The sequence below is a fragment of the Lingula anatina genome, chromosome 2 (genome assembly GCF_051362555.1).
Source record: "Lingula anatina isolate TDL-2025a chromosome 2, LinAna3.0, whole genome shotgun sequence".
Lineage (NCBI taxonomy): Eukaryota > Metazoa > Brachiopoda > Lingulata > Lingulida > Lingulidae > Lingula > Lingula anatina.
This window is the reverse complement of record NC_141768.1, coordinates 28,553,178-28,576,913: the sequence shown is the minus strand read 5'-3', so window position 1 is coordinate 28,576,913 and position 23,736 is coordinate 28,553,178. Positions and strand designations below refer to the sequence as shown.

The window sequence follows — 23,736 nt, the reverse complement described above, 5'->3', positions numbered from 1 at the left end:
CAAATAAGAAAATCTGTAGTTATTCTACAATTTTTATTTGACTAAAGTGCAAATGCATTGACATCACAAATACATACCAAACTGCACCAGGCAGAGTAGAGGTATTTATTTTAAACTCAAAATATACTATACATGCTTATAATCACCATTTAATACAATTCCTAAGAGATTTGGTTAACTCAACATTACTATCTGTATCATTTCTAAATATAAACAGACTTTAAAAATTAAATATATAGAGTCTAAACTTTTTGAAGACAATATTCCTGCTAGACAAATGAAGTAGCTCAAGAAGTAGGTCTACACATTACAAAGTGACCACTCTGATAATTCTTTGATATGCAAACAGCAGATCTTTACGAGACCCAAGGGGGAAGAATAGAGGCAGTTGTACATACTTAACTGAATGTCATTTTTTTCAAAAGACATTGCCCCAAGAAAAAGAAAATCTGAAATTATTCAAAATGGAACCTAAATTTTAAACATTTACATGAAACAAATACAGATCTCTTGGTTATGGTATAAAATACAGATTTAACACAAAGTCTGAAAGAATAGCTTAAAATATTCAAAATGCAACCAAAGTTTAATAATCTACACGGAACAAATACAGATCTCTTGTTTATGGTATAAAATACAGATTTAATACAGTCTAATAGACAATTATTATGCATATGAATCTGCGCATTTTCTATTAGATGATCTTGGTTAGAACAAGATCTACAGCATGCAGTGCAAGACATGCCTTGACAGCTATGACAATTTTGCTGTTCATGTAAGAAAAAAAAAACTACATTTTCAGCAGCATAATGAACGAATGGCTTTATAATGAATTGTTCAGTTTAAGGTGAATGCATGGGAAGCGATGTTCTTCCTTTCTCAAAGCAGAAGTCCACCTCAGATATTTACTCCACTACTGCTGAAGTGCACATCTGGTTCAAACCACAAGTTCCATCACCCCGGTACACCAAATAATAGCCCTGGAATTAAACACATTAAATGCCACATTAGTTTACTGATTACTAAATTTGAAAATGCTACTCGTTGTGTTGATTTCCAAAGAGAAATCTCGAGAGAAAACAAATTGTAGGTAAATACTTAATCAAATTATGTAGTCTCTCAACCATCAAATAAACCTTAAATTCAACTTATAACCACATAACGATACAGGTATCTGTAAATTGAATTTAATTCTAAATTACAAGCTAAAATGAATGAAATATAATAAAATTCAAACTCCTACCTTTTCTCCCCAGCTTTCACCCCAACTATTCTTCACAATCCAATATGGTTCACCTGAACCTAGATATCAAACAGTAAAATGAAGCAGGACAAAGACAAAATAATACCATATTCTGCAACACTGAAAAATTTATTAACAAGTAGCTTTTGCCTGGATGCACAGTGAACCAATTATAACATCTTAATTAGAAACTTACCTAAATGCCCAACACACACACACACACACACACACACACACACACACACAGCATTCAAGTGTATGGAAACAGAAACCAGCAAAACTTTGCAAATTTCATAAGAAAAGAAGATTATATGTATGAACCAATGCTTACTTGAGGTACCGTAACCAACAATCAATACACCATGATCTAGGGAGTCTGGGTTGCAGAAAATTTTCCAGGGATGGCTCACTCCTCCAAAGTAGAACTGAAAGTTAAGTAAATAGTAAATTCTAGTACCTCCATTTTAAACATTGTATAAATACAATCTACAATGTATTCATACGACAGTTCAACATAAGAGCTTAGAATGGTTTACTTAAGAAAAAATTATATGACCAAACAAATTTGAACAACAGCAGAAATGGATTACATACTAATATGCCAGCACTGAAAAGTTTTCCTGTTGAATAAGGCACTCACAATACTCATATTAAATCAACATCAAAGATATTTTACTGTAGGGAAAACTTTTTTAAAGATATCATTTACCTAAAATTCTTATCCCAGAGTTTTAAAATGATAAAACTGAAGGTTTTTAGATTGTTTCCATTACCTGCATAGCAAAAGCATTGATACCAATAGAGATGGGTCCATTCTGAGCAAGCCAGGCAGCTATCTCTGCAAGTTGAAAACATCAATTCAAATTATTCCTGAAATGTAGTAGATGTGAAGCCTTTCTCCAAAACTTTTAATAAATTTGCAAATGTCTGCTGTTTTATTTTTTGGTTCATATCCCACGGATAAATACTGAATTACCCATGCATGATATATATCAGTGCACCACATAAAACTTATAAGAATGAACGGGCAAAGAAAAACTAATTGTGAAGAAGGATCATAAATCTAAAAGGTTTAAATAATTAAAGGTTCACTACATTTTCTTCAATTCTACATAAATACTTTTTTTTACATATAATTTTACCTGGCTAATCTTATAGCACAAAGTTTCCGGTCATTCATATGGAGAAATAAAATACACTACAATTTCAAGCAAAACTAATATGAAAATCAACATCAATCAAGGTCTTATCTGACATGATCTCTAACCTGATTCATCCTTCGAGATGTTTACAGAGCCGTTGATGTAAATCTTGGCATCACTCTTGACAAAGGCACATTTTTCATCTTCTCCCTCGTAAGGGTACTTAGTTTCTGTTTCTAAGCCTCCCAATCGTATGATTTCCTCGTATGCGTTACTTGGAAGTCCTCCATTACAGCCTTCATCCAGCTTGTCACAATCAACAAGTTCTGAAATGAAATAAATGCTGTGAGCATATTAAAATTATTCAGATGTTTATACAACGTCGTTATAGAAAAGATATGGCATTTACAACAATACATAATTAGGAAGTGTCTACAAAGATCAAATGGACACAATTTTTGAAGATAATGGTAATTTAGTGAGGAAAAAAATATAGCACATACAAAAACACACCTTGTTCAGATAAAGGCACAAGTGCCTTTTTCTTGATAGCCCACTGCCCTTCTATGTTTCCTGTGGTTGAAAATGCCCAGCAAGAACCACAGGAACCCTGGAAAACATTGATCAATGGTGCTAGATTTTTAGAAAAACAAAAATTCAAGAACATCATATATTTGATGATGATTTAAATCACAATTACCTTTCACCTCAATTTATACAACCTAAGAACCACAAAAGAAAGTAACCTATATTACTTACTCAATTTAAAAATGCAAAATCAAATATAATAAATAATTCAACAATGACTGATAACAGATACCACTATTAAATGTACTGAAGCAAGGGTAAAGTTCTTGATCTGGCAGTGAGGGGTATCATTTGCTAGCTTTCAGTGCCTCACATACAGCAGCTGGGCTGTACCCCCACCAGGGAGGCTAGAGCCTCAACACCCAATCTGTAATAGGGCCAAAAATGACCAGGCACCCACTGTAAATGGCACTGAGATTCATGTATAGTGCAGTATATAAGACCACATTTACTACCTGGTTTTTGACTTTGGTGACAGCGCCATGGTCCCTCCAGTCAAATGCTGCAGGTGGTGAGCTTTTAGGGATCACTGCTCGCTTCATGTTTCTATTCCCTTTGTTCAGTTTTGTGTTCAGGCCAAGGAACTGCTTAAATTCGTCTCCTATAAATTGGAAAAAAAAGCAAAGTGCATTTGTACACATACAAACATACATTTGAGGTGAAACATGCAAGTATTATATTGGAAGTAATGAATAAGGAGAAAATGCATTTACTGATTTATGTTTAATCTGCCATTCTTTCTTATATATTTATAATTTTTTAGTTCCAAATGAAATTCACATACAGTAGCAAACTGATTATGAACACTAAGTAAAATTCTTTCATTTACTCTCATGTCAAAATGTTTTTCTATAAGAGCATAAACATCTACTTCATAACATTAAGATATATATCAATGCACAACATTTTCAAACACATTTTCTTCATTAAATACATATTTCTGCAACCAATTCTTACTGGACAGATCTGCAAACTTTGTGGCTCCATATGATGCACTGTCATCAGGATTCTTGTTCAGAAGGTCAACAACTCTCATGTTTTCATGAAAGATACGGAAACGATATTGCTCCTCTGAAAATGACAAATGGCAATTGTTAGGTAACTTAGAGATACCTTCTTCCTTTATCATCAAAGTGTGATAAATGCCCCTGTGACCTGGATACAAATCTTTTGTCATATGACAACTTCAATATAGATATCAATCGCAAACAACAACTATATTCCTTTGTTCATAACAGCCATGAAAATCTTTCAAAATGTTGTACAATGAAACAAACATTCATAGAAAGGAGCAAACTATTCTTTCTTATTCATTAATACACAAATCATTTTAGCTAAGAAAAGAAAATCTCACCAAGATCATCTTTGTATGTCTTTTGGAATTTTTGCTTAAACTCCAGAAACATCTTTTTATGCTGGTCCAAGAGTTTGTTATCCGACATGGGCTAAAAATATGAAACTAAAAATTTACATGGTTCCCAACTGTGCCATAAAATGAATAACAGCACAAATTAAGTCTGCTTATGGTAATAGTGTTTTTCATCCAGTATTCTGAAAATTATCTAAAACAGAAAAAAGTGAATCACTTTAAATACTTACTACACCCCCAATCAGTAAAGGGCTGGCCTCAAACTCTTTAACAATCTCCTCGATCTGTGAGTCTTTTTTCAACGTTTTTTCTGGTTTCGTTTGATCTTTGCTCACAGCTTCTGTGCATTTAGGCATGTCCAGCAGCTTGTACCTTGGAGTTTCCCAAACCTGCTCCAAAACAGACACACTGCACCTCTGGACCTTGTTTAAACAAAAATTGACACAGGTTTAAATGATAAAACTTTGAAAAATTAAATCATTACTTTCTTATTAAGTATAAATTGGGGTTCCACCTTACTGGTGTTTAAAAAAAAAATGATCTTTTAGCTTTTCATTTGCTGTACTAAATCGAATCAGTTAATCACTGCATTAGTGTATAACATGAATGGTGTTAAATGCACAAAAGTACTTTCAAGTCAGGCAAATTACTTACTTCTGTCACTCTATTGCACTCAGCAAATGGCAGCTTTTCCAAATCTGCCCATTTATCACACTTGGTGTAGCCAAAGTCATATTTGAATGTCCACTTAATTCCTGCAACAAGCTATAAAGTAGAAGAATTATCAAAATTATAATTTGAAAAAGTCAAATCTGACATTTGCCAATCAGTCTTTAAAAGAAGTAATAAAACTAAACTGATTTCTACTGCTTCACAAAGATAAGTTTCTTCTGAAATATCTAAGCCTACTTGATCAACTTAATTTTTGTTGAAGAAAGAATTATTGTCACTCATCATGAAAAAAAAAGTCTTTTAGTTATAGTCATATATTAAGAGGTCAAGGTGTACAGGTACTGCATATGCTTTAGGCCAAATTGTGTCAAATTTAGCATTTTTTTCACATTTGCCAACCAATATCCCATCACGTTCATGTTACTCTGCTTGAGAAATTCTCATAACCATAATTAAAAAAAAAAAACATAGTGTCACTAAAGCATTAACATCTTTTGATTTCAATGACAAAGCTAAAAAATTCTAATATTCTTCTCCAAGGCCAGATATGCAACCCTATACCAAATTTCAAGTCTCTAGCATTTGAGAAAAAAATATATATAACAAATAAAATAACAAATGAGCAAAAACATAAACTAAACAAAAAACAATTTAACTTTCATTATTCTGATTCTATCATATGGACTGGGCTAGTTAATTTCCAAAATTTTCTAAATTTAGTAAGACTCACCATCAAGAAATCTTCAAAACAACTTCAAAAAATAGAAATGCTGCTAGAGACGGGCTACAATAGTTATATTACAAGACAGGTTACGCAAGTGATCTTTAATTTTAATAAAGAACATCACTTATAAATATCCATTTTTAGCAAAGGTTGAGAATTGGTTTGAGTCTTTGTTATTTCTTTTCAAATGAAAACTCAAATCACATGCCTGTTTACATTTTAAAGCACTATCAATTATGCAACAAAAATGTCAAATCAATTTATAGAAAGCCAAGGAATTATAACCTAGAACAAGTTGAGAATAACTGGAGGCAGATCTGCTGTCCGTGCAAGTACACTTTATCGAGTCAAACGCATTTGGCAATGCTTGGTAACCAATTGTCCTGTACAGGTGCTTAGAATATGCTATGAAAGTAATAGATCAGTGAACAATATTGGTGAACATGTGTTGGCAATGATAGATTGGCTTGCACATTTGGTGATAATGATAACAACCAGAAAATCTTCCAACAGCTCCCTAAACGCAATAGATGACAAGTCTAAGAATTATGATTTGCAGCACATATAAAGAGTTCTACTTCATAATGTAAGAAACATTTTGAATTGAAATTTTCAGAAAATGTTCTTAATATGATATCACACCAATGTTCAAAATTTGAGAGCTTTAACTATCATAGTTTTACTACAATGCCCATTCAAATTTGAAAATAAGGCATTTTCCACCAATTTCTTAAAGGGTGAGTCTTGCATATTCGAAAAAAAAAAATGCACATAATTTTAAAAACAAAATAATTAATATGCAAATACAAAAACTAAACTTCTGAATCAATCATTTGGACTGGGCTAGCTGAATTTCATTATTTTGCTAAATTTAGTTTGTGGAGACTCATCCTGTACTACTTACTGTATACATTCAATCAATAATAATAATAATAATAATAATAATAATAATAATAATAATAATAAAACAATTCAGGAAACTTCAAGTCCATCCATATGAAAATGAGAGCGGGGTAATTTCAAATCAGTTAAATTGCAAAAGCAATTTATTTAAACAGCAAAGTCTGATCAAGGTCGCCACATATCCTAATTTTGAAAAACATCCAGGACTTGTTTCCTTTGGCGTAAGTCTTACCTGTTTGGTGACGCTGACCGTCTTCACGGCCTTTCCTTGGAACATGGAATTAGAAGCTTCGTTCACCCTAGTCATGGCGAAACCCAATGCCTTTTGAGCTCCTTCGTCATTAGAATCTATCTTTTTCGGTTCACCAAAACTTCGCACTGGAGAAAACACGGCTAAAAAGGTCGCACTCACAAGCAGCACAAACTTCGCCATTTTCTGTTGTTGTCCGACTTGTCACATGAAGAGTCACGTGAATCAATCACAAGGAACTAACCTTTTTCGTCCAATCAGAAACAATGTTGACAACAAGTAGGTCAACAAACATGGCGCGGCCCAAGGGAAAGCGTGGAAGAAAACAAACTACGAAAAAACGCAAGTTTTTCGCCGGTAAAACGAATAAAAAGGATAAAAAGCACATAAAGCAGTTTGGAGAGATTCATCCAGCAGACGAAGAGTAAGAACTTATGGATAAATATTAACTTATTAAATATTAACGAATTTTGTTAGTAGCATTATTGGGTAGTACTGGTACTGAGTACTGTGGTCAATTTTAATTTGATAATAATTTATTTAAAAATATTGATAGTGATTCTGTGCCGTGCAGTATATGTCAGTAATATACTAGTAGTGCCACAGCAAACAGGAGTAATATTTACACCGTATAACTACTACAGCTGCTCTGGACAGTTCAATTCTCGGACAGTTACACTTGTGTCTTTTAGTGTAATCTCGCAAGGAGGGGTGTTTATGAGAAGTGATTGTCCTTCGTAGTATGTTGTCGTTGATTTAAGCTTATATAAGATTAAGATAAATCTTGTAATTTATTTCTAGAAAAAATCATTTACTCTAAAGGATTGAGTCAAGGAATGGTTTATTTTTTGGGGAAATATCAAAGTTTGCTTAAAGGCACATATGGACTGTAGAAAGTGTCATATTGTTGTTAATATGATATCTGAATGGTGTTTAAAGTTGGCCATGTTAGATATAGAGTATATTGTCATAAGATGTGAAATCTCCAAGGTTGTGAACGCATCAATATTTATTCTAATTTCTTAATTCATTTTGCAGGAGTGCCCCAAAGACAAAGTACAAAAAAGTTAAAGATGAACCATTGACATCCTCTCTACAGGTATGTGTGCTAGCTCTTTGTCCCAGTTTAAGGCCTAAAGTTTTGCTGCTTGCTACAGTTTAAGCTTTATGCCAGACTTTTTTTTTTTTTGGAAAATCTTGTCAGTAAATAAAGAATCAAAGTGCTAGACCTATTTTGTGGTATGTACTAATTCTTTGTACTAGTTTATGTACATGACTTCTTTTTGTGGTCAATCAAAGAAATACCTTGAAATAGGCAAAATTGGGAAAAAGGTACTGCGAGCCATATACATGTTGGTATCTTTCTTCATTCTCAAAGAGACATCTGGGTACTTTTAAATGCCATCCTAACCAATGACCTTCTTTCGTATTTGTTGGAAAACAATCCATATCAGATTTATGTTTATTTGATGTTTCAGATTTAATGTTCCATTGACATTGCATGTATTGATATAAATAGTAGCCTGAAGTTGAATCCTTTGTTTGCATGCTTACATGATTAAAAGTGCATAAATAAGCCAAAATTTAAAACATGCCTGCTTATTCTTAACCCTCATTTGATAGTTCATCCTATTGTTTTCCAACCTATTTTATTAATTTTTTGCAGGAACTTTCCAGTTCAAGCGATGAGGAAGAGGAAGAAGTCAATCCATATCAAGTTCTCATGTCAACAATGTCAAAAAATAAATCACTGAAAGGTAAAACAGACATGGCAAAAACTCTGGGGCTTTGTCAAGTCCAAAGGACCAGCAGGGCCAAAGAAGTAATGCTCCTACTAAACGAAAATGTTTTTTTGGTTGCTTTTTCACCAAAAAAATTGAATTACAATAATTCTGTTTTAAATGACTTACGTTTGCTTGTGCAAAAAAAAAGAAATTTATCACTTTCCTGGCCTTTTATGTGAGAATTTTTCTTGAGTAAGACTTCAAGCATGAAAATTCAGCAATATTTTGCCCTGACATTGTTAACACTAAGTGGTTTACAATATATAATATTGAAGTGTTTTTCAAATGTGAACGAAACCCAAAGATTACAAGCTCGAGATTCTAACTTTTTCCTTATGATATGTTACTTTTGAGTCATAGATCCAGTTTCATATTTTAGAGAAAAAATTGTTGAAAAACTTAACTTGATCATCGGATATGGATTATACATATCACTTTTTGTTTTGTTTGTTTTTTTATCAGACAAAGAATTGTCATCAGAAGATGAAATGTCTGGAGGTGAAACATCGGAGGATGAAAGCAAGACAGACACAGTCAAAGAACTGGAAGAGAAAAGAGAAACTGAGAGTGAAGAGGAAGGAATAGAAGAAAGTACTTTTCAGAAAGAAAAGAAAAATATTAAGACACATGAAAAAACAAGTACTCAAGATGATATACAGTCAGATATATCTGTTGAAGAGACTGAAGAGGATGAAACTGGTATTAGCACAGACTCGGAAGAAGAATCAGAAGAGGAACAGGCAACTGAACAAAATATACCAGATAGGAAAAGTGGTAAAGTTTCATAATTTTTTTCTGTTAAAGCCAAGAAGTGCATTTTAGACTTAGTCTTTTGGTTGAGATCCTAGATATAGGCCAAAGAAAGAAGTGTTGCATTGCTTAAAGGTATTGGATCCTTTGTGGGATCTTCCAGCCAAAAAGTATTCCTGGAAAAAAGTATTTTTCTTCTACTTGTGAATTATTGCTTTACAAATCCTTGCACTAGAATTGGATGTTATGTACCATTTTTAAATTAAATAATTTATTTTCCTGTAATGTTAAGACCTTTATGTCTTTCTGAGGTTTTTATCTTATTTATGGTGTGGTTTGGTAAAGATAAGTAGATTTGCAGGTATAGACATTTTCAAACACAGATTATATACCTTTTATTATCATATTCTCTTCTCTGTAGATCCTTTTAACATACACTTGAGAGATTTAGATGAAGAGACAGTAAAGCTGCTAGAGGAAGGAAAGGGGAACAACAAGGAGGAAATACAGGTATCACTGAACAGTTTGTTGCAAATTAAAGATCATGTGCCAAGTTTTCAGTTAGAGGATTATGTATAAGTTTTTTTAATCTTTTAATTTGTTGATATATCTTTTTTGCTGATAATAAGCTGTCAGAGATGTATCTACTTTGTCCTGTACATTTCCCAAGCCAATCATGTACTTGAACAATTTCACCCTAATTAGTTTGTTTGTTGTATTTATTTTTTTAATATGGATTTATTACAGCTTCCTGAGCTTGGTCACTGTGTTTTCTCCTGGCATGCCTGTATACCAAAGTCTATACCAGAGCATCATAAAGCTAATCTTTATGAATTACATGTAAGATATATGCATAGCATATTTTAGCTTTTAATTGTGATAGTTTATTAATTTAAATGATGCAGATTTTTATTGTTTCTTGTCCAAAAAAAAAAAATCATTGAACATGGCGACCCCAGCCAGATAATTGAAGATAAATAATTGTGCAGTATTCAAGATGTAATTACTGTAATTGCAGAATGGGGAAATTGTGTTTATCCTAAAAGTTCACCATGGTTTCTAATGGGATAATTTTTAACACTCTGTGGATCAAACCATTGTAATTAATAGTCAGGTAATATATAATTGTTTTTTTTCCATCAATTACATTTATAGGTGAAACAGAAGTTATGTGAACATTTGAAGGAGATAAATCCTAGAATCTCACATGATTTATCAGGAGGTAAAAATGTTGAATTTTGACATTTTTAATGATGTTTTTCACAGATATACACAGAACATAGTGCACAGTTAATGTTTGGGTGTGACTTGAAAAGTTGTAACAATTCTATGTTTTTTTTAGAGTTTGTTTCCCATGGTCAGAACCAAAGTAGGGTAGTGGAGTTCTCTCTGCTAGCCTCACTTTGCTGATGTGCACGTTTTCAGTAAAACATTCTAAAAATGTCCTGTAGTGTTTGTAATTAAAGAATTATTCAAACAGATATGTGTCCTTTTTCCAATGTTACAAAAAGTTTAAATTTTCATGACAAAGTTTGAGTGAAGAATGAGTGTCACGTGTTTTATTTTAATTATTCTATAACTGGACTCTTTTGGTTTTCAGACCTTACTCTCTTACAGAAGGAGTTGTTTTCTTTCATCAATGACTATAAGGTGAGTCATGGTAAACAATACATTTTAATGTCAATATTAGTATTTTACCTGATGTCTTGATTTTCAGTGTGTCCAGTTTTCAGTTTATACAATGTATAACTATAAGAATATTACAAACATTCTTTCATATCATAATCCTCATTCAAGGTCTTTTCATTTATAATTTGATTATGGGCAGATAAAAACATCCATATTTAAAATGAATTTTTCAATCAATCTCTGTGTATTGCTTTATCATTGTACCACCAGCGTTAGCGCTGGCGGTACACATGGTTTCGGTCCCGTCCGGATCGTTCCGCTGGCTCCGCCGGCTCCGTTGGCTCCGCCGGCTCCGCCGGACGGCTACCGTTACCGCTTCTCCTCCTAGACGGTAAGGGCCCCCGTACCCATCTCATGGATTTAGGTCACCTATAATCTCAACTCGTTCCACGTAAAATTTGGGCTTTGTCGGTATTGGGGTCTGGGTGTGGCACTCATTGCAATGCACCCTTGTCTAAAAATGGCAAAATTAAATGCTAATTATCTACCCTACGGAAGGAGTTATGGGAAAAATTTCTATAGACGGCTTTCCAAAAGTCATATGTGTAGATTTCAAATATACCCTTGGATTTGACCTTTGACCTTTACTTCAAGGTCAAATGGGCCAAAATTTTCAAAAAAATGAAATTTTTTACGAAAAAAATTTTTTTTGCCCTGTTATTCAGACACCACACAGACTTAACCAATAATATTATTGGAAGGTGTTACCCTTCAGGTCATCTTTCACCTCCATGAATTTGGGGTCAATCGGTGCATTTTCACGGGAGTAGCGGCCATAAGATACCGAAACTGAAAACTGTCTCTAATTCGGGAACCGTTAATGCTAGAGACCCATTCTTTATTGCATTTTGTAGAGCATGTAAAGCCCAACACTGGAGGTGGTCTCGGTTTTTTTGTATTCCATATGGTTTTCGAGTTACGCTGTATCAAAAAGTACATATTGGTGGTAAAAGCAAAATGTGCAGTACGGTAATGGATAATAAATTTTGAACTCTGGAAAAATAAAACATAAGGCTTGGCAAAGCAGACAACTTGTGTTCAAAAATGACATTATTTCATCAAATTTGAACTTCTGAAACTTCAGAGCACCTCCTATTTCAAGAATTTTGACCAAAATGACATTTTCTTTATTTTAATTAATTTTTTCTGTACGAAATTTAAGGCACATTATGGTAACTCCAAAATTATAACATTTAGTCCCTTATATCTCCAAAACTGGCAGAGATAGGTCCATAGTTACTATTGAAGTTGAATAGGAAGTCATATACTGGCAATCTTACTATGACCTTGAAAGTGACCTTTGACCTACTTTTCACCATGAACTGAACTTTGCAAATTTTTCTTCCCTTTTATCTCCAAAACTGGCAGAGATAGGTCCATAGTTACTACTGAAGTTGAATAGGAAGTCATATACTGGCAATCTTACTATGACCTTGAAAGTGACCTTTGACCTCCTTTTCACCATGAACTGAACTTTGCAAATTTTTCTTCCCTTTTATCTCCAAAACTGGCAGAGATAGGTCCATAGTTACTATTGAACTTGAATAGGAAGTCATATACTGGCAATCTAAATGTGACCTTAAAATTGACCTTTGACGTACTTTTCACCATAAACTGAACTTTGCAAAATTTGCTTCCCTTTTATCTCCAAAATTGGCAGAGATAGGTCCATAGTTACTATTGAACTTGAATAGGAAGTCATATACTGGCAATCTAAATGTGACCTTAAAATTGACCTTTGACCTACTTTACACCATGAACTGAATTTTGCAAATTTTGCTTTCCTTTTATCTCCAAAACTGGCTGAGATAGGTCCGTAGTTACTATTGAACTTGAATAGGAAGTCATATACTGGCAATCTAAATGTGACCTTAAAATTGACCTTTGACCTACTTTACACCATGAACTGAATTTTGCAAATTTTGCTTCCCTTTTATCTCCAAAACTGGCAGAGATAGGTCCATAGTTACTATTGAACTTGAATAGGAAGTCATATACTGGCAATCTAAATGTGACCTTGAAATTGACCTTTGACCTACTTTTCACCATGAACTGAATTTTGCAAATTTTGCTTCCCTTTTATCTCCAAAACTGGCTGAGATAGGTCCATAGTTACTATTGAACTTGAATAGGAAGTCATATACTGGCAATCTAAATGTGACCTTAAAATTGACCTTTGACCTACTTTACACCATAAACTGAATTTTGCAAATTTTGCTTTCCTTTTATCTCCAAAACTGGCAGAGATAGGTCCGTAGTTACTATTGAACTTGAATAGGAAGTCATATACTGGCATTATAAGTGTGACATTAAAATTGACCTTGTCCTACTTTTCACCATAAACTGATTTTTGCAAATTTTGCTTCCCTTTTATCTCCAAAACTGGCAGAGATAGGTCCATAGTTACTATTGAACTTGAATAGAAAGTCATATACTGGCAATCTAAATGTGACCTTGAAATTGACCTTTGACCTACTTTTTATCATGAACTGAACTCTGCTAATTTCTTTCTCTTTTAACTTCAAACTTGACAGAGATAGGTCCATAGTTACTCTTGAACTTGAATAGGAAGTCATATACTGGCAATTTACTGTGACCTTGAAATTGACCCTTGACCTACCTTACGAAGAACTTAAATTTGATTGTACCATATATATTTTTTGCAATAGTTTAAAAATTCTTGTTGATTGCATTTTTACAGCTTGTCAAGCACAAAACTGGTGGCTGTGTCCCTTATTTTGTGTATGTGGGGGTCTATATGAATGCGCTTGCTCCAGCTGGTGGTACAATATTCGGAGGCGGTATCGCCTCTCTGATCCTCTAGTTGCTTTTTAAATTTGATTGTTAGAATTTTTGCACAAGATTTATTGGGTAGATGTATCTTGCTTCAGGACGTGTACTATCCTTGTCGCACACATATAAATGGAGAGGCAGTACGACTGGTATACTGTCTCCATGTTCTCAATCATGTGCTGAAGTAAGTGCAGTGCTTAGCACAGAAATATAGAATAACTGATATAATTAATTGGAAACTGCTTGTTTAAAGCTACTTATTATTTTGGTGAATTAGAGTAGAAAAGCAAACTTGATATTTATTTTTGTGTCTAATAGAAGGCAATACTATTGTATTCTAAAGGCAAAAATATTAAATCTCATACTGGACACTCACATAGATCTACTAGATGTTATTCTGAGACTGACTTTTTGTCCTTTATCACAAGGACATCCTCTGGGAGCTGTATGATTTACATTTTGATAGAACTGTTTGCTGCTATGGTCATTTGTCTTTGTTCTGCTTGAATTTTTCTTTGTAATATTATTTTTTCTAGAACAAGAAGTCATGTTATTGCTCACAATTCCAAAATAAAGAGCAAGAAAGAGGAGAGTATGGAGTTAGTAATTAACTTTCTCAGATCTGCATAAAAATGACATTCCTTTTTTATACTAGTAAATGCTAATGAATTAAATAATGAGTTTTTCAAGACAGCTAATTTAGTTCACATATGATATCTTTGTGATATATAAAAGTCTCTTAACATAATTGTGTCTTAATGTGATGGTGTGTACACAGTTCAAGCACTTTGTTAGTAACCATGTTTTATAAGTACTGGGAGTTTTTTTATTCAAGTTGCATACTGTTATCCAATCTTAATACAGTTATTATTTATCCCCTTAGTGAATATAGGGATCAGGGCTTGACACGACCAAAAGTACTAATTTTAGTACCATTTAGGGATAGTGCTCTGCGTATTGTCAATATGTTCATCAAACTTCTTATGCCAAAAGAAGAGGTGAGTTTGATGATACACTAAAACTGCATTCCCAGAGATTTAGATCGATCCATCTGGATCAACCTAACTCCCTGGGGGTTCACGCTAAATTGCTTTCAGCTGAGCGCGCATGACAGTTAATTACCCCCTTACAGCTTTTAGTAGGTGGGACAGACATTTAAGCCGGTTAAGCTGACACCAATCTAGTGAGACTCCCCAGGGGGATAGATCGATTTAAATATCTATGGGAATGGGGTCTAAGCTCCTGTCTGAAAGTGTATTTTATATTGAATGTTGCCACATTTTGTGTTCTTTATCATTTATACATGATTTGAGCATGATAAAGGGTAGATGATTTAAGAGAAAGACCATGGGCATGTTACTTTTTGAAATTGTGGATGAACTACAATATATATAAAAAATGCTGTTATTTCTTTTAAAAAGTTTTTATTGAATCATATGGGTGTGCATATTTTCTTTATAATCTCAAGACCATTGTCTTAAAGTTCTAGGGTCATAAGTGTTTATAAAAGAGGCACATATTTAGCTATTTTTAATTCTGAAAAAAAAATGGTGTGAAGTATCATGTTTGAAAATGGCTTTATAACTTGAGTGACCTGTGGCATGGAAATTTAGCCATTATATTTTCAGACTTTTGTCAGCAATAAGAAGCGGTTCCAGTCAGAATACAGTCAAGATGATGAAGACATCAGAAAAGGAAAGAAACCAGGTAAATTTAACCCCCATTTATCATGACTTGGAACTAAAATTAATGTTTGCATGCTTTTTATAGTTTGATAAAGTGATTGTTCTTGAAACATAAATTGAAAACAAACTGAGAATGAACATCCTTTATTACTTTCAGAGGACTATGAAGCTTTATTTGCGGGAAACATCGATGATCATTTCCGTATTGGAATGGGTGTAGCAAGAAAAAGCTTGAAACTCTACACTGATTTCTACTCGTCTGATATCATTATTGCATCTCCACTGGGTCTAAGGACACTCATAGGATCTGAGGGGTAAGGTTTGTTGACGAGAATGTAGACTATCTGAGTATCATATAAAGAAGATGTGCAATTTCAAATTAAGTGCAGCACATTTATACAAAGGTCAAATAATCAATTTTGTTTTGGTTTCACTAAATGACTTGTTCTAGGTACGCCTGTCCTTAGGACATCATTTGATTTGAACTAATAGCAAAAAAGATAGCAAACTGAACTTTAAATGAGTTTTAAATTAATATGGGCAATGATAAAATGATAATAATTTGAATAGTTTTGACCTGTGTGAAGTGACATGTATTGTTTTGTCTTTTATTTTAGTGACAGTGACAGGGACTATGACTTTTTATCATCCATAGAGGTCCTGATTATGGACCAGTCTGATGTATTTCTCATGCAAAATTGGGATCATGTGTTGGTAGGTGACATGGCCATATCAGTATAGAACAGTAGTATAACAGTAGTGAATTTATTCAATTTTAAATCATTTTGATGTACATTTAAAAATTTTTTTCCAAACTGTCTAACATGCTTATCCTTATAAATTCTGTGGGACTCGACAATCCACTTTTAATACTTTTAAAAGGCCCATGGGAATTGAAAACAAAATGATAGAAAATATATATTGTTAACTTCTTTTTTCAGCATATTATGTCCCATATCCATCTACAACCTCAGGATCCACATGGTGTGGACTTTTCTAGAGTCCGTATGTGGACGCTAAATGGATGGTGGGTAGTTTGATGTTAAACTTAGATATTACATATTTGGTGTGTGTGTGTTGTCTGCATCTGAGACTGGGATCAATTTACTTTTTGTTTTTAAAATTTTGTGAAAGCTGTGCAATTGCATTTTCATACTTTGTCAATGATAAATTTGCTTGCACATGTACTGAATAGATGTTGCTTTTGGAATGAAGTATAAACAAACACAGTTAAGCCTGGGATATCATGAAACATGCAATCATTCCTCTGAAGTCTCAAGTCTGCATTCTGATAACTGTATTATTCACCCGTATTTGTAGATTCCTGATTCATAACATCTATGAGATGTATTTGACCTATTCAAGCTTGTGACACTGGTTACCATTTGACCAGTTATATTGACCATCCACCCTGAAAAAGATATATGAAATCTTCGAAATATCTGTTAGGTTTTATTTAGTTACGTACCTAAAAAAACGTACAGCTTACATCTTATAGATGCTTTATAAATTATACCATATCATATTATACCAACTTTTGTTAATAGCTTTGTTTTATGTTTTAGGTCTAGGTTCTATCGCCAGACCCTTGTGTTCAGCTCCACTTCAACCCCAGAACTTAATTCATTAGTCAACAAGTACTGTCACAGTATCCTTTGTGTGGGTTTTTGTGTGTGTACAAGAGAGATGACACATAAAACATCAGCATGGTTTTTATGGGTGGACACCATGTGCCGCGCAATTTCCTCATTGACGCCATTAAAGAAAAACTGTTTTACTTTGTGTTCACAAAGTAACGAGATTAATTCGGTGGATTTAAAAATGCAGCTCAAGTGCAAAAAGCAGTCTGCTTGGAATTTTTTTTAATTTGTAACTTTTTTTAGAAGATGTTAATTTCCCACCAGTTAGCATTTTCAAGGTGTTGCTGTGAATTCCCCTGAGTCTGAAGTCTGTTCTCTCAATGTCCACAGAAACAGTAATAAGTTATTGAAATTAGTGGCGATTATGCTGTTTAGCATTATGTATTATTGTATCAAAATTGTCAGAAAATATTGTGCATTTTCACCATAAATTATTTGTCATTTTAGACTTCTTTCATGTAAGTGCTTCTATTAGTTTTGTCATTTATGTCAGCCCTTTTAAACGCCTTGCTTCCTTGTTCAATAATTCTTTTAGCATATTTTTATTTCAGTTTCTACAGTCAACCTTCATTAGTTCTTCTTGAATAACCTCCTAAATTGTGTAACATATTTGCTTTTTATATATGTAAAAATGGTCATATGCTCCCTTAGCCGAATGTGAATATGATGTACAAATAGTCATTTGTCAGAAAGATTTAAAAGACTTTTATCGCCTAAACATCTAAATTTTACCTGCTACTTGGCCTATAATTAAAATTTTTAGATAATAGGGGTGCTTTTGGTTTTGTCCTCAACGCAGAAGAGTTTCTTTAACTTTGACCTTCAGACTATGCCGGTCAGTTAATGGTCAGCCCAAGCATTGGACGGGGAGTGATATGCCAAATCATTACCCAGTTACCACAGGTAATGAAACTTTTTTTATGAAGTTTTGCAAAATTATATTAAGTCAGTTGCCATTGTTGTAGATTGAATTGTATTTTTATGTATGGTGATTTTTTTCTTATCATTGGTGCTTATGTGTGGTTAATCTATAAGGGATTCAGATATAAAAATACTGTATTTATGTCTCCTCCATCTCGGTGTACCACAAACTTTCATAGTCTCATTCATAACAAGAAAGAAAGCAACAAGGAATATTGATTGTTTTGGTGATTGATAGAATCAACAGTGCAATGTTGTTTTTGATACATGTATCTGAAAAATTGCTTTGGAATGTTAATTATTTTGTCAGTTTACCCAAGATGTGCATTACAATCAAAAATCTAGTTTGTATTTCCCTAGGCTTTAAACATTTGCTTGATTATACTACTTTTAAATGTTCACTTACTTGCAAATGAGATAACTTTTGTTGCAAAATAATATAATCATTCAGCGCTTTTAAATGTGCAGGGGCCTGTGTTGATAAGATTATATTTAGATTGTTGTTAACTATAATTGTGCTTATATATTTATGCTTATATATAGACACTGTAAGTATCTGTGTTCATTTTTTTAAAATTTTGTGCCAGCATAATCATAATCTCTCCGTAACACATTTATTCCTGCTATAACAGCCAAGCTGAATTTTTGTATGACTACCAGTTTACTTGGTGGTTTTGTTAAAAAAAATAATAGTAGACCATGTAAGAAAATAAGAATGATTGGATTAAGTCTGCAAAAGATGTTGCATATATATTGGTATTTTGCATGGGTTTTGGATTGTTAGCACCCAACTGCCAAACCATATTAAATTTAATGGGTGGTTTTGTTCGGGATAAATGCAGATTAGGCTGGGAAACCAGGTTTGTTGTAATTTGTGTTTTCATTTTCAAACTGATTTCAGGTATTTCACAGGATAGATTGTGATAGTCATAGTCAATTAGCAGATGCAAGGTTCAATTTTTTCATCAAAAAGGTATGCTCAATAATATTATTAAAGCAACTCTTTTTCATCGCAATGTACTGATTGTCATCCTAGAACTAAATGCTGTACATTTGTTGCAGGAATCAATCAGATTTGTGAATCTATTTGGTCAATATTTTTCATTTCTCAAATTGCATGGAATTTTCTACTAAAGGTTGTGATCAAGGTCATCCTCAATGATCCAAACTTAAGGCAAAGTGTATGCATCTTTCATGCAGGTCCTGCCCCATCACCAAGACCCAGTGATGTCCCAAACCTTAATCTTCCTACCAAGCTACTTTGATTATGTCAGATTAAGGAACCATTTCAAGAAGGAAGAAGTAGATAGCATGTGCCTGTGCGAGTAAGTTACATGTATTTTTGACCCATTTTTTATCAACCTGTTCTTTTTATGTGATAAAAAAAACGTGTAGGGATTTTTGTATGTTTAAGGTTGTCAACATTGTCAAATGAAAATTTAATACATACAGTTTTTGTGTGAAGAGCTTATATCTATCTAAATATATTTCTATTTATGTGGGGGAGTCAGAGTAGACTTGTGTTCAGGAATGAGTGAAAAGGACCCCATGATTAGAGATGTTAGATACTGAATAAATATATATCTAACACAGAAACAGTTATATCTGTTTTGATTTTATCTGAGGTACTTGTCTTTGAATTCCAAAGTTTTTGGACCATATTTACACTGACCCAGACTATTGACTACAAATCCCATTACATTGGAATTCTTTTCAAACTTACTTTGATAGTCAGAAGCCCCAGAAGAAACTTCCATAATCTTATTGACATTTTCCTAATTTCTTTTGCTCTTTTTGTCCTTTAGATATAATTCAATTATTGTAATGTTTTTCAGATACAGTAGTGATAGCGTTATATCGAGAGCCAGAAGTCTGTTTTACCATGCCAGAATTCATTTTCTTCTGTACACAGAGAGGCTTCATTTTTACAGAAGGTAATATCACACATGCCAGCAGATTATTTTTTCATCTAAAATGACAATTCTTTGGATGGTTGACAAGATTGAGACAACAAAACTAATTTTCCTAGGTTTCTTTGGCAATTATTTTGTGATATTTGGCAAATGCCACCTTTTGCTGCAAACCCCAAGGTGCTGTATGCAATTATTTGTGTAAATTTCCTTTTAACTCTGGCAGTTTTTGTAGTAGGAGGAGTAAAGAAATGGTACGATAAGGCAAGGGATGGCTCTTAACTGAAAGATCCAAGAATATGCCCATTAATTTCAGTAATTGAGAAATAGTTTAAAAACATACACAAGGAAACATCAAAACTATGACAGTTAACCTACACTAATACCAAAACATATTTTGTATACTTTTATTTTGAAACATAAATAATATTTTTCATTGACATCCCAAGATTGAAATGATTTCCTGGGTCACAACAAACAAGCCAGATATAATAAGATTGTGTACAAGTCATCATTATAACGGCTAACTCTATTGTACATGAGATAATGCTTTGACTGGATCACTACATGTACAGCTAGTGATGTATATTGATCCATATTGAAACGTGCATTTCTGGCAGGGTCCTTTGTCAAGCCCATTAGTCTGTGAACATATTGGCAGTATTTGATGTGGCTTGACTGCTTCCTTTGAATTTCAGTGTATTTTCCACAGATTGAAGAAGTGTTCCCTTTGAAACTAGTGCTTTGATGGAAAGAGAAACAAGTGCTGTAGAAGATGTAGAAACTTGGTCAAATTTCAAATCCAGCATGATTTTTTGAGTCTGCAAATTAGCTGGAATTAATAAACCTTCAGCATCTGTGATCCAATTGTTTTACACATTTCTTTACTACTTAAGCCTCATTATATTAAGCTACTATATAGTATTATGGTAGCAGAATTTGTAAATAAGGTTATGTTAAAACACAAATAATTAGTGTCAAATATACTGGGGATTTTATCATTTTGCATTTATTATTTATATAGTAGTTACAGAGCCTCTAAATGCAAAAACATTTGCACCCAATAAATTATTATTAGTATTTTTAATCTCGCGTTGCTAATCAAGCTGTATGTGTGGGTTGGTATGTGTGTAATTGTGTGTGTACCCAGCAAGGACCAGCCTGTTGCCATCTAAATTAAATAAACAGGGGAAATATTTAACAATTTTAGCAAACAGGAGTGTGTGTTTTGAAAGCCAGGGATGTGAGAGCAGATGTGTGATTTACACATTCTTCCTGTTTTGTAACAATATTCTTTGAGCTAATCAATATTTTCTTTGGCGCTTTAGGGTAATCATACTAAATAATGGTTGAAAGTGACACGTCAGTAGTTGTTACAGTATGAAATTTTGAAAAGCATTGAAAAAAGAAAATAAGAGATTCTTGGTATGTTGCATTTGATTATGGAAGTCCTTTCAGGTTATATTTAAGAAATGAAAGACCACAAACAAGTAGAGCTTCTTCAAATTTCAGTGGGACATTTTTTCAGGTGGAAGGGTATTAAGTTGTGAAAAAATATATGATTAAATAAAAGGGATACCTTGACTAATTTATAAATCAAATGTTATGCCTTATTTTCTCTTGTTTATTGATGAGATTGTTGGTGTATTAAACAATGTCAGGTGCAGTAAAAGCAATGCATGATAGTAATCAAGTCACAGCCAACATGAGCTTTAACAGCAGGTTTTATTAATTGGTTTCAGCAAAAATTATAAATTGATCCCAACTTCGGGTCCATTGCAACACTGCCACCAATTAATTTAAGTATTCAGCATGTGGAGTGATTTGTGAGATTACTTGGAATTATTGTAATCAGATATTTAGGCTTAATAAATCTTTTTTTTTTTTTTTTTTTTTTGTAGAAATTGGTGAGAATGCAGCTGTAGAAATAGATGAAAATATAACAACAGTTATGAAGGGATGCCAGTTTGAAAATGAAATAAAATCAGTTATTTGTTTTCTATCCACAGGTTTATCATCCGAGGAATCCGCCACATAATTTTCTACGCACTGCCACAGTACTCCCATTTTTACAGCGAACTATGTAACATGCTGCAGGATCCTAAGCAAACCCAGAGGACAGAGGACGTGACCTGTACAGTTCTGTATTCTAAATATGAAGCCCATCGATTGGCTGCAGTAGTGGGCAAGGAAAGAACGGGACACATGCTGAGAACTGATAAACCTGTGCACATGTTTGTCACTGGGGAGACAACTTGAGAAGCTCGGGGTGTGGATTTAGGCTAAATTAACAATCAAGGGCCCATTCCCCATGAAACTATTGTCCTATGTAGATGGATCCATCTCCGTGGGGACTCTTGCTGAATGAAATCAAAGTAACAGATAAACACGAATTGGACTAGGATTATATATTCTGACAGTAAAATCCCATAATGTGAAACTTGTAAAGAAATACTGATATAATGATACAATAAATTGTTCATTTGTATATTCTGAATTATTTGTTTAAACCTGATTAAAAAATTTAATTTTCACTGAATTCTATGTCAATAAGGGATTATTTGTGTGCCAAAATCTTAAAAAAAAATACATTTTCACAGAAATAGCCAGTTTGCTTGACTCGTTCGATTGTATGATGCGTAGGCTTTGAGATATTGATTTAAATGTCATTTTCAGAGACGATTTTCCCCTCATTGCTCAGGGTGATGTAGTGTCGAGGCCTACGCATTAAAGATTCAAATGACATTCACTCTCAGCGCCAACTCTTCCTTGAGCATAGAATATACTTTTTCAAAATAAGAACCCATTTCCAATGACCTTACTATATAAGTTTTGATTGGAATACAAATACAAGGTGTGAGAGACGACAAAAGATCTGCCTGCGGTAATTGTCACATCCCTCCGGTGTAAAAGCCAATAGAACCGGAGCTTGAGGTATAACTTTGATATTTGAAGTTTTATTCAGAATGGAAACTTGCCTCGCTCCCATCAGCGCGAAACCCGCCGTTCCCACTATCCTCTTGGTAATTTGGTAATTATCACATCCCTGTAGTGTAAAAGTCAATAGAACTGGATCTTGAAGTACAACTTTGACATTTGAAGTTTAAGTCGGACCCGAACTGTTCCATATGATAAACCCCGAGTTTTAAGGGGTCACTGGAAACTTGCCTCTCTCCTGTCCGCGTGACCCCGCCGTTCCCACTATCCACTGACCAACCACTGGAAAAAAAAACAAGACGGCCGATAGTGGGATTGGTGAGTTCATTGATCCCCAAATAAACTGAATCACCCATTTTGCTATATGTCTAAATGCAGGGAATTAAACCATTTGGATTATGTACCACCACCTGTCATTTTGACTGGAAAATGCTAATAGACCTAAGAGCCTAAGAGGAATGCCGTACACTTGACTTTTAGCTGCTCTCAATCCTGAAGCCTGGGGAGCTGGTAAATCTTGCTCAATATATTAGAGGCAGTGGGCAATTAATGAACACAAGCAAACGCATATTCTGTGAAAGTGATTTAGGGCATGTTGCCCGTAGTAAAAGGCATAATTGCTGAAAAATTCAACCTTTTTTGAAATTTAATTGAAAGAAAAACCTTCCTTGTCCAATCTAATTTATGTGAAAAGAAAAATGCATATGCTGATGTATGTACGTACATGCGTTACTGG

General features: G+C 33.7%; 2 protein-coding genes across 4 annotated transcripts; one reads left to right on the top strand and one right to left on the bottom strand.

Moving 5' to 3' along the window:
* Positions 1-19: 19 nt before the first annotated feature.
* Positions 20-7,110, bottom strand: LOC106164558 (cathepsin L). 2 transcript variants are annotated; one of them, XM_087004897.1, is made up of 13 exons: positions 6,874-7,110; positions 4,997-5,107; positions 4,573-4,764; positions 4,328-4,418; positions 3,931-4,044; positions 3,429-3,574; positions 2,899-2,995; positions 2,511-2,711; positions 2,017-2,081; positions 1,575-1,668; positions 1,244-1,302; positions 904-980; positions 20-867 (listed from the first exon to the last, which is right to left on the bottom strand). In XM_087004897.1, the coding sequence occupies exons 1-12, from the start codon at positions 7,072-7,074 to the stop codon at positions 906-908; spliced, it is 1,446 nt and encodes a 481-aa protein (XP_086861023.1). In that variant the 5' UTR covers positions 7,075-7,110; the 3' UTR covers positions 20-867; positions 904-905. The 2 variants fall into 2 exon arrangements, with proteins under 2 accessions (XP_086861023.1, XP_086861022.1); XM_087004896.1 differs by having other exon boundaries at positions 20-980.
* Positions 7,111-7,154: 44 nt separating this feature from the next.
* On the top strand, positions 7,155-22,551 carry LOC106164503 (U3 small nucleolar RNA-associated protein 25 homolog). 2 transcript variants are annotated; one of them, XM_013542445.2, is made up of 21 exons: positions 7,155-7,315; positions 7,930-7,990; positions 8,558-8,648; positions 9,138-9,449; positions 9,847-9,935; positions 10,173-10,265; positions 10,581-10,647; positions 11,026-11,075; positions 14,006-14,091; positions 14,444-14,506; positions 14,791-14,905; positions 15,536-15,614; positions 15,750-15,906; positions 16,210-16,306; positions 16,534-16,619; positions 17,158-17,240; positions 18,059-18,135; positions 19,055-19,126; positions 19,354-19,478; positions 19,989-20,087; positions 22,073-22,551. In XM_013542445.2, exons 1-21 carry the CDS (start codon positions 7,158-7,160, stop codon positions 22,320-22,322), a joined length of 2,310 nt encoding a protein of 769 aa, XP_013397899.2. In that variant the 5' UTR covers positions 7,155-7,157; the 3' UTR covers positions 22,323-22,551. The 2 variants fall into 2 exon arrangements, with proteins under 2 accessions (XP_013397899.2, XP_086861021.1); XM_087004895.1 differs by lacking the exon at positions 10,173-10,265.
* Positions 22,552-23,736: the final 1,185 nt, after the last annotated feature.

What these genes read in the sequence shown, in the direction of transcription:
- LOC106164558 (XM_087004896.1), bottom strand. Translation starts at nt 7,074, where the DNA reads ATGGCGAAGTTTGTGCTGCTTGTGAGTGCGACCTTTTTAGCCGTGTTT. An exon ending in CGGTCAGCGTCACCAAACAG is followed by an intron (nt 5,108 to 6,873) that starts GTAAGACTTACG and finishes TCTACTTTATAG; the next exon opens with CTTGTTGCAGGAATTAAGTG. An exon ending in TGTGCCTTTATCTGAACAAG is followed by an intron (nt 2,712 to 2,898) that starts GTGTGTTTTTGT and finishes ATTTCATTTCAG; the next exon opens with AACTTGTTGATTGTGACAAG.
- LOC106164503 (XM_013542445.2), top strand. Translation starts at nt 7,158, where the DNA reads ATGTTGACAACAAGTAGGTCAACAAACATGGCGCGGCCCAAGGGAAAG. An exon ending in CTTTCATCAATGACTATAAG is followed by an intron (nt 11,076 to 14,005) that starts GTGAGTCATGGT and finishes ATCTTGCTTCAG; the next exon opens with GACGTGTACTATCCTTGTCG. An exon ending in TCATTACCCAGTTACCACAG is followed by an intron (nt 18,136 to 19,054) that starts GTAATGAAACTT and finishes AACTGATTTCAG; the next exon opens with GTATTTCACAGGATAGATTG.